The 11,419-nt window shown below is 41.6% G+C and overlaps 1 protein-coding gene across 1 annotated transcript in view; it reads left to right on the forward strand.

Moving 5' to 3' along the window:
* Positions 1–2,856, forward strand: part of mipol1 (mirror-image polydactyly 1) — an 84,935-nt gene extending 82,079 nt beyond the window's left edge. The window contains exon 14 of the mRNA XM_038300894.1: positions 2,471–2,856. Coding sequence (XP_038156822.1) covers positions 2,471–2,537 — 67 coding nt within the window. The 3' untranslated portion in view covers positions 2,538–2,856. The remainder of the gene's footprint in view (positions 1–2,470) is intronic.
* The last annotated feature ends 8,563 nt before the right edge of the window (positions 2,857–11,419 follow it).

The raw sequence follows: 11,419 nt of genomic DNA on the forward strand, positions 1-11,419 counted from the left end.
GGGACGGTCTCTGAGGACGGAGCAGCTCATCTCGCCACCACAGTCGCCGCAGCAACAGTTTCCCTCAGAGGCTCTGGAGATGTTCAAAGGCTGGTTAAGCATGTGGGACTAAGGAGATTTGGCTGCCATGATTCCCATTCAGCAAACTGGGAGCCTGCAGCCGCCATGATCAGGAAGAAATAGGCCTTCAGATTTGGATTGAAAAAGGAAACCGCTGCCATCGAAGGTGACGTCATCATCTTCTTCTGCTGCTCAGCTCATCAACCTGAAGATGAAGGGATGAGATTGGTGATGAAAACAGCTTAAGTCCTCTGCCTGCGTCCTGCGCCGTCCTCTGGGCTCAAACCAGCGGCTTTCTTTAGTCATTTGGCTGCCAGCGGGGGGGCTGGGGGGGGCCTTCAAGTTTCTGGGCTGTGAAGAGGAATGTTTGTTCTCTGATGGGAAGGACTGAGTCGGATCTACTGCTTATTACAAATGAGGAGTTTCATTTGAATAGGAAAAGGAGAGAAGCAGTCTGGTTAGAAGGTCATCAGACCCACGGCAGCCTCTCATTTCAAATGATGGGGGGAAACGCCACCTCGCCATCAGCAGAGCAGGCTGATGGCGCCACGTTAACCTGGTGGAAGAGGATGGAACAGGTGGGAGCTGATGGGTCCTCCTCAGTGGTGTCAAAAGTTCACACATAGATACTTCAGTTTAAAAAGACTGGTAAAAGTTGAGGTATCAACTTCAAATAAAAGTGAAAAAGAATGCGCTCCAAAAACTACTTAAAGTATAAAAGTATAAATTAACCTTTAATAAAATACAGCCAGATGCCATTATATGAACTGAAAGCTCAATTTTTCGACTATTTCTAAAAATTCTTTGAGATAGGGCCAAGGATGAGGGAGGTCTTGATGATCTCCATCTCCCGATCTCTCGCCTGTGTCCGACCTTTCAGACATTTCAACATCTTTTCCTGAATCCTACATTGTAGCATGGCATAGACAATTCACGTTTACAGTTTGAAAAACACCTGCTTGCTTCTGATGACTTCCTTTAGCTAACCAATGAGTGTTTGCGTTATATGACTCATCCAATGACACTAGTTTTCACTAGATGTGGGTGGAGCCAATGATCTGCATTGGATTGAGCACATGACCTGAAATAAATATTTATAAACATTAAACCAGGGGTAACCAATTAAAAATCAGCTGGTCTGAATAAAGAAAATCATCAACCAGTAAAGCTCCAGAGACATTTTTAATGATCTGTTACTTTAAACAGAATTTAACACTGAAATAAAATGAGGTTTTTTATGCATCCATGTTATACATAGACTTTTTATATAAAAAATATTTATAAAATGTTTTTCCATTTTAAAATCTAAATTGTTCTTGAAGTAGAGAATAGAGAACAACAATCGTTAGGTTTGGTATCAAGACAATTTCCTGATTCACATATTTTATCAAACACCTGAACTGACTGACTCTTTTTCTTTTCTTCTGTCTTAATGAGAGCAGTGGGCTTTATGCTGCCCTGCAAGGCTTTAAACTTGCGTTTAATGGAGACAAAGCCATTCTGAAGCACATATCAAGGAGCTCATTTTGAGCCTGGATCCATATTTATTGTTGATTCTGTTCATGGTGGAGAATCCTGCTTCACAGCAGCAGGTTGAGCCAAACATCCTCTAAATGTTCAGGCTCCGCTCCGGTCCGGCCAGGTCAAGATCTGCTTTTGCAATCGCAGCAAACAGGAAAAAGAACGGAGAGAAGATCCAGTTTGGGAAATTAAAATATAGTAACAACAGATCGGTAACTGCAAATCATATATTTCAAAAAACCGTTTATTTAAAAGGATGCAAGCTATTGGTACTTCAACAGACCAGGAAGCAGATTTCTCATCTCTATCAGAAACTGCACATCTGCTGGATGCTGATGGGGATTGTTTTAATATGTCATATTAAATTAAGTGTTAATTTTTGCATGTTTTGCTCCTATGATTTTAATGATAATATAGCGCATGCTCTCCTCGAGCTCCGAAGATAAGTCTGAGCGGAGCAATACGGGAGGAACAGCGAAGGCTGTAGGCTTTGCTTTGAGCAGGAGGTCTGGAGCACTGCGGGGTGCTGTGGGGAGGAGACGGAGGATGTGGGATTTCAGGGTAACAGAAGCGGCGCAAGTGACGTTAAGCACTGTCGTCAAACAACATGTGGTCATTTATAAATGTTTTAAATCAGGTCCAGATTAGCCAGCAGGTGGGTCCGGATCCGGACTAATCTGTGATCTCTGCATTAAACCGAAGCCAAGAGTAACGAGTAACGTTTGTTTGAAAAATGAAAGAAATAGAAAGTACAGATACTTGTGTGAAAATGTAATGAGTAGAAGTCAGAAGTAGGAAGAAAATAATGGAGTATTTTTACTTCATTACTTGACACCTCTGGTCCTCCTCAGTTTATATTTCTGACTAAAATCCTCTTCTTCCTCCTCAGGTTGGAGCGCCTGGTGGAAGTGCTGAGGAAGAAGGTTGGAGCAGGAAGTCTGCGCACCGTCATCTGATCCATCTTTTTCATTCAGATCTGTGGAAATGGACTGATGGTTTCTAGATCTTCCTCTTCGTTGTGAACCCTGCAGCAGCAGCTGCTGCATCCATCATCCCGTCAACTTTTTTCTTTGGGATGCGGAAGTATTAGATGGAAAGGAAAACTGAGCATCTATACAGGAAGTCCTTTCTGTCTTCCTCTGTGGAGAAAATGCACCAACCGCCATGGGGGGGGAGAATCAGTTTGTATTGCTAAAGCTGTTCTTATTTCATTTGATTTAGTGCTTTAAAGTTTCTGATTGTTCTGGTGCTTATAAATAAAAACGATTGAAGGTTTGTTTGTTTCTTCAGGTCAGCATCAATGTGAAATAGAAGTAGAGCAGAGACTCCGAACAGAAAACACCAGAACCCACTCGTGACCCAAACCGAGGCACAAGGACCAGCGGCGGGACGCAGCCACCTTTAAAATTAGGACGCATCAAGGCGGTCCCGAAAATGCAAAAAGAGAGTTTAAAAAAGTCTACCACTGTTCAGATCAGGAGAGGGGATGAACCGGCCAGGTTAGATTAGGATTAGGAATAGATGCACAGACCTGAGGATTAACTTTCATTTTTTTATGTTGGCAAATAAGGATAAAGAACCGTGTTCAAAGAAAAAGTCTGGTCAGCAAGGAATAATCAATGGGTCATTATTTATACCTAAAACTAATACGTTTGTGGTGATTTAATTAATTTAGAGTTATCTGTTCTTCCCGCTTTACAAGCAAAATCAATGGGAACAACTAGACACATCTGCAATCAACAACACAGGGTTCCCACGGGTCCTTAAAAAGTCTTAAAAGGCATTGAATTCTTCAAAATAAAACTAAGGCCTTAATTGGTATTAAAATGTCTTAAATTAGTCTTTCGTAGGTCTTAATTTTTAAAACATCATAAATAGAATTATTTTTATTATGATTTATTTTTGTAATCTAAATAAAACATTAAAATTGACCTTTTTTTGCAAAAAAGACTTAGTACTGGTTATGTTGTGGCTTTAAAACTGATTAGTTTTGTTCCCTGCTAAAACAAAGTTTGTGAATTCAGTTAAATAATTGTTAAAATATATCTGTCATTTTTGTGTTTTTAGCTTTCTTTCTGTGTGGGAAGTTTTTCAAAATTTGAAACATTAGTGCAGTGGTTTATGTTAAAATAAACCCTTGGGTTAAGTTGTCGCAAGCAGGTTTTTCTTGTGAATTTGGTCTTAAATTTTTATTTCAAGTGGCATTAAAAAGTCTTAAAAAATTTAAATTGCCTTATGCTGTAGGGACCCTGCAACAATTATTGAAGATTTCCAGAGGACTTCACCATTGAAATTCACCAGAGCTATAGTGAAACTGACAATGTCCAGGTGCATGGCAGTTGGATGTTAGAATCATCGGGTAATAGTAAAAAAAAAAAAGTTAGTTCACCTTTCCGATTCCTGATCCGCCACTGACGGGTTCATCGTTGGATTGCCAACTTGAAGACGGAGGATTTGCGATCAAACCTCTGGCCAGAGAAAAAACACGTAATATGTAGCCAACATTTGGAAGAAGAATGTTTTCAAGATGACTTGGATAATAGCGCGTTGTGACAAACACCAGACACAGCACTGGGACTTGATCAACAGCCGATACCGCACCGTGACGTCACAAACCAGTAGGTGGCAGTAGTGTTCTTTGACAAACATGGATGCCTCCAGTAAAGCACATTCACATGAAAATTACTCTGAATTAAAAACACTAATTTATTGAACAGTATGTAATAATTTCTGATTTAAAGTACTTTCAGAAGTTTGAATTCTTTACATGAGCGGACTTTCCCTTTAAAGGTTATCCATTAGGTTAAGCAAAGCTCTGTGTTTCCACAGTGAAGCTTTCTCCCTCCAGAGCAGAGATCACTCAGAGCAATCACACTAAATAACCAGAAAACATGAAAACAGTGATCCTACTCAGATCAGAGACGTTGCTTAGAGTTACAAAAGGCTGCTCTACCAACCGGGCTCACCTCTCAATAAAGTTGGCCCAGAATTACAGTTAAAAAAACCTCCAGTCCGACACATCATTACATCATAGATGTTAGCAGATGAGGAGACATCCATCTCACACATCATCTATAGTAATGATCCCAACAATTTCATCTCAGGGTTTAAAGTAGGCCACCTGATTTAGCATCCTAGGGTTATTATCACTGAGACAGATTTCACTAATGAACATTAGAAATAATAATATAATAAAAATAATAATGTCAGTATGACTGAATGAAACTGATAAATGTTTAATCTGTGGTTCTGAACAGGGGCCACTGGGGGCCATAGGCCCCTGTTCAGAACCTTCTTATGTTGACACCTGTCAGCACAGTAACTATAACTGATCGGTTCCTTGGACATTTTTTGTGTCTAAATTTCAACCTCAATGATCACAGCTTTTATCTGCAGAGCTGGAGGCGGCTCTCTGCAAACCCCCCCCCCCCACACACACACACACACACACACACACACATACACAACTTCATAATATTATAAATTGGTAAAAGCTAACAGTGATGGAACCTGGAGGGATCCTAAAATATGAATTTAAGGCTCCATATTTGGCCTTAATGGAAGGATCCATCTCAGCCCATTGTCCTCATTAGGTCCATCCGTTGCTGCCCGTAGGAGGCGCTATACTTGGCCAACTGGAGCTCCTTTCTATGCTCTGAGGAGGCGTCTTCATTTAGACCCGCTTCAGCGCCAATCTGAGGCCGCTGACCGTCCAGCTGGTGGTCATGAGGAGGCAGAGGAGCTGAAGATGGCAGGACTGCAACGTTCTCATGGTCTTTGTTTCTCCTGAATGTCATTTCAGAGTCCCCCCCCCCCCCCCCCCCCACACACACACACACACACATACACTCCCAGGTGGCATCAGAAGTTGGAGCTCCAACAAACTAAGTCTTTCTTATGAACAAGCAGATTAACGGCTGCAGGATTAAGACCAGGACACCCAAGTCGACAAGTGGTCTGTTGTCGCCATGGCAACCAGCCTGTAGTTGGGGGGGGGGGGGGGGGGGGGTGATCCCAGCTAAAGGAAATCCTGTCTCCTCGATGTCTTCATTAAAGCAGCCCTTCTGTAGGCGACCTAAAGTTCTCCTGAACTTCATGAATCTCTTCATCACCTGAAGTTCAGGATGGGATCGACTGACCGAGGAGGTTTGAAGCTAGAGAAGGAAACGGATCAGCACAACTTCCTCCTCCTCACATTCCTATCAGATGGAAACATACATTTTTAAATCAGTGTAAGGGAGGAGAGGCTGGAATGAAACCAAAACACTGAAGAGGAAAACATCAAGAAAAGGGACGAAACCTAGAACAAATATATCCATCGATCCATTTTCTGGCATGCTTAATCCTAAGTCGAGTCCCGGTGCCCATCTCCAGCTGTCTACGGGCTAGAGGCGGGGTCCACCCTGGACAGGTCGCCAGTTCATCGCAGGGCAACACAGATAGAGCAACACAGACAGCAGTGCTACCCACTGTGCCACTGAGCAACCCCTAGAACAAGTAATGAAATATTTTCTATTCACATTTCTCTATCTGTATAATGGGTCTTTTTATCTGTTGTCATTTTAATTCAGAGGCCCCCCTGCCTGTCTTTGCCTTGGCCCCAAATTTCCTAAATCCGGCCCTGCCTCAAGTTTAATGCAGGAATGAGGTGTTTCTTAATGTTTGATCCACTGATGCTGTCCTAAACTTGTGTCTTTTTCTTCAGCTATTGGTTCTTTAGATCTCTGCTCGCCAACGTTGGGTCAGGGGCCACTAGAGGTCATGGATCTGCAGGTCTGGGGTCTTTATAACGTTTCTTAGTTTGGACTAAGTTTGAATCTTTTTTGTTTTTTTCTAATTCTTTTATTTCAAAACGTACTGCGATTCAGTTTTTAGAGATGTTTAAAGGAAAGGTCTGCTCATATTCAGAATTCAAACTTATGAAAGTACTTTAAATCTGAAATTATTCCATACTGTTCAATAAATGACGAATGTTTTTAATTCAGAGTGATTTTCATTTGAATGTGCTTGACTGGAGGTATACATGTTTGTCAAAGAACACTTCTGCCACCTACAGGTTTGTGACGTCACGGTGCGGTATCGGCTGTTGATCAAGTCCCAGTGCTGTATCTGGCGTTTGTCACAGCGCGCTATTATCCAAGTCATCTTGAAAACATTCTTCTTCCAAATGTTGGCTACATTTGCTACCGCACCGTGACGTCACTGCCGAAAATTTTAGGCAAAAATGGCCGCTCCAAGACTCAGTGATCGCAATGAAAATGGTAGTTTTATTTTTTTCCTGGTTAGCGCTAAATTCATTAAATCACCACAGACGTATTAGTTTTAGGTATAAATACTGATCCATTGAGTTTTCCTGCAGGTAAAGCTATTAGCTTGCAGCCAGACTGGAGCTTCCAGCATAATAAGCTGAATGTTGGGCTCTGAATCAGTCCTCGTTGCCGCACAGCTGCAGCTTTCTTGCTGGTTAAAAGTTGTTTATAAAAAACTGTGAAAACCAAGAAGCTCGTCGGTTTGAGGAGAACCTGCTGATTACCGTTGAACTGATGATGAGTTCTCGGTATACCGACTGATTTAGTTCAAACCTTCAATTACTTTTTTTCTCCAAACTGAAGCAGAATGACCTGTGAGCCTCTGCCAATTACACGTCCCTCCCCTCCCCCTCCCAGGACCACCAACCTCCCGGCTGATCCATATTAGCACCTCACAAAGCTCTAATAAACTTCCTCTGAATTATTTTAATGGAAAAGCAGGGGCTCTCTCTCTCCCTCACTCTTCTCATCTTTCTGATTCTGGAGGGGATTTCTTTGCTCTTTTCGTTGACCGAGCACAATTGTGTTATTGGAGATAATTAATTCCAATCCCTATCAAAGGGCCTTAGTGGCCCTGGGGCCCCGTTCTTGGCTTTCTAGTGGGCCATGAAAGACGTGGGGAAGAAAGAGGCTGAAGGCCGCCGTATTGTGGGCGACATTTTCCTCCATAAGGAGTGAGTGGAGAGAAAAGAGACTGAGGGCTTTAGTGAAATGATGGCGGGGGCCCCAGGGCCCGCGGCTGCTGACACTGTGTCCTGAGCGGCCCTGGCTTCGGCCCACAGTGAACATATGGCTCGTATTACAACAGCAGACTGGGTGGCAGAGGATCAGCAACAGAGAACGGCACCAAACTCTGAGCAGAGCTGCTCATTATCAGGCAGAGATGCCTCCCATTTTACTAATGTCAGGATTTAAGAAGAAGAACGTCACAGGCCAGCCTTAAAGGCCCGTTTCTAGAAAAAACACAAAACAAAGCAAGAAAAAGCTCCATTCTGAATCTAAGCAGACCTTTGTCATGTTGGAAGCTTCAGAGCGTTTCCCCCTCTTCCTTTAATTGTGAAGTTTTATCTGATCACACAGAGATGAACCCAGTTCACCATAAACCAGTTCACTGTTTAGACTTCAGCTCTTCAGACTTATTGTTGTGCTTCTTCCAGCCTGATCCACTCAGGGATAAACACACTAATACTCAGACGGATGCTCCAAAGGCAAACTGGATCCAAGTTTTTATTTTGTAAAAAAAGCCATATTTAGGCTACAGACAGGCCTTTCCTCTGAAACATTCAGGACCAATATGTTGGATAGATTGGATAAAAGTTTACTATTTCAGGCTATTTTTCACAACCAAGCTTTAAATTATCCTTTGCAAAGTGGAGAAATTTAAAAGAAATTAAAATCATCAAAATACAATTAGAATAATTACTCTCGGTAGAGAGCCTCCAGATGAATCGGAGCCATAAAGAAACTGAATTGAATTATTTGATGACAAAGAAGAATTTTATGTTAAGTTATAAACATGAACCTGAGAAGAAAGGAATATTTGACTAAATCATAAAGATAAGATCACAGATTCTGTGCTGAGACCGATGAGGATCAGTGTTTACTCACCATAAATAGTGAATGCAGAAACTCAGTCTGCAGTGTAGGGCTTTACCTTTTATTATTTCTACTTAAACACTATTTCACAAAGTGTTGCAACACCGCCTGCATGACACTAAAGCTTTGTTCTGTATTTTACTGAGATGCCTGATGATGAAGTCTGCAGAACTTTACTCTAAGAAATCCCGATTTTGATGCTTAAAAAAAGAGTTGTTAAAAAACTATCTTATTATTATTAGTAGTAGTAGGCCTATTGTTGTTGTCATTTATTTTTGTGTCCTATGCGCCAATTCCTCCAAGTCCAAATTTTATTTTAGTGCCTTATTACCAGATATATTAGAAGTTATATTGTTATTATATTAATTACTGTAATTATTGCTATTTTTAATATGTTTTTTTATTTTATTATTTTTACTGATTATTGTTTTTATTATTTGATCTTTTTTGGAGCCTCTTCTCTGACATCAGGACCGCGGTTTGCGCGCTCCCGACGTGTCTGCCTCGGTTGGTGCGCGCTTAGTGTTGGGATAATTAGCGGATAATTCCTGGATGATTGGAGTCCTTTCTGCTGCTGGGCGGTGAGCGCGTGACGGACAGCCTGGGATCAAAGCTGAAGCGGCGGAGGTTAGGCCGACAGCGAGCCGCGCGCAGCGCCTCGTTCTCCGGCTGCAGGCCCGGCGGGAAGCCGCGGCCTGCGGGACAAGTCACTAAATCTGTCCACGAATAACAGACTTTCTGTTTAACAACAGAAAATAACAACAGGCGTGTTATATTTCAATCCGACATAAACGAATAAAATCTAAAAACTAATTTGAAATAAATAAAGAGCGGTTTTTCGACCAACGTCCAAATGTTGACCTTTCACCCCGCTGCTTCCTCTTCTGTTTATTATTAATCCTCCACCTTCCTCTGCTGGAGCTGCTCCATTAGATGGAACCTCATAAAGCTGAAGCTTCACCTCTGTTTGCAGAACATAAAGATGTTGGTTCAGTAAATTCTGATGGTTGATGAAACATGAACAGAAACAGATGAACGGTTCCGGTCCAATTGGGTTTCAGTGGCCCGGTTCCCAGGGCTGCGTCCTCCGGCCCCCAGCGCTGCGTCATGTTGTTCTCCTGCAGAGGTTCGGTTCGTCCAGTTTGGACCTTAGGAACCGCCGCTGATGGCAGCAGGAAGGTTAGCCTCATTACCTGCTTGTTGTCAGGAAACGGACTCACCTCCATCATATTTTAGGATCAAAAGTCCCTTCTTTCCTCTTTTTAAATATGAGCAACAAAACAGGAAGTTTATTTAGGTGGAATTTAACTCTTTATTTTATTAATATGAAATAAAGTCCATCTATTAAAATAAATGAAGTTCACTTTACTCCACAAATAATTAATAAACAGCTACATCCCAGTTTGACCTCTGTTATTAAAGCCCTGAATATTATTGATTAATGAGAATTTTTTGTAGTGAAGCCCTTTTCTATAATCCTGCCACTGATATGGACAAATGTTTTTTTTTTTTTTTTGGATTCTGTGGTTGGATTATTTTAAAATTTTGTAATAAAAGAAATCCTTTACAGCTTCTAGTGGATAAAAAGGTCAGATTCATTCAGAATCAACAAGGTTTAAAACTTAAAAACTTAAAAACCAGCTGAACCGTAAAATGTTGTTTTCCAGGTAAAATAACTGGATATGAACAGAAGCTTTTTGGCTAAATCCCTGAACCCACCTGGATAAAAATGATAAGATGATAGTTTATTAGCTAAGAATTTAGCAGCATTAGTATTCCGGTTTTCTTTTTAAAAGTCATTTATACTAAATGAATCAGTTTGCTTATTAATCAGCTTTAAATGGCACAAAATCAGGTTTATTGACACCTTTAAAGAGACCCTTAATCATCAGCCAACAGCAAATCTTTCTTGTATTTGTTTGTTTTATTTGAAAATGACTGAATAAGTTAGTAACAAGCATGCAGAGTCCAAAACCCAACAAAGACCAAAAGCACAACTGGGAGGGGGGGTCATAAACCAAACCTAAAGGAAAGGAGAACGGCCCTCATGCACATGGGAACATTTAGGCTCAAACAGGAAGTGATGCAATCAGAAAACATCGACCCAGGATCAAAGGTATCATCAGATCTGAGAGGCGGTTCTGTTTGAAATAAAAAGCTCTGCAGCAGAACCTCAGAACCGGGCTGTCTGCTCTCCTCTGAAGGGAGTTTCATTCACATCAAGCCTCCGAAGGATAACTGAGACCCGGTTGTGGCTCTGCTCTGTGGTCCAGTGTCAGAGTGGACCAGAAAAACCAGTCAGACCAGCAAACACTGAGTGGACCTGATGGGCTGGGAGGAAGTTCTGCCTCCACAAATGCAGCGTGAGCACAGACGGCCATGTTGGATTAGTCTCCCAGTTTTGGATCAGAGACAAAAAAAAAATGTTTTGATTAAAAACCGACCTGGAAGCAAAGACTTTGCTTCTGCGCTGACGGCATGGAGATGAATAAATGAGAAGGAGTTGAAGCAGAAAAACACACACTCCTGTCATCTATTAAACACATGGCTGCTGTCTAACTAGAGATGACCTTCATTAGCTAAAGGGAGATATTTACACTGTCTGTGTTTTCCCAGGATAAACGGTTCTGATCCGTTTCTTTCATGGGAATGAGATTAATGAAGAAACGAATTATCGCCTCAATCAATGATCAAAGACGGGATTTCTCACTGTCCAGTTCCCGATTGTTCCTCCTCATCCTTCAAACTTTCTATTTTTTACGCAAACTGACCTCTTTAATAAAACCCCATTCATGTGTTTCTCAGGCTGAGGGCCTTGACCCCCCCAGGAGGTCAATGGGGATGGAAAGGGGGGGCGTGGGAGAATTAAATCCTCATCACTTCTACAGAGAAATATGGTTTCTGATCCTGGTTTTGGGTGCGCTGTGTAAACA

Source organism: Cyprinodon tularosa, unplaced genomic scaffold (genome assembly GCF_016077235.1).
Source record: "Cyprinodon tularosa strain WSP-4 unplaced genomic scaffold, ASM1607723v1 ctg459, whole genome shotgun sequence".
Classification (NCBI taxonomy): domain Eukaryota; kingdom Metazoa; phylum Chordata; class Actinopteri; order Cyprinodontiformes; family Cyprinodontidae; genus Cyprinodon; species Cyprinodon tularosa.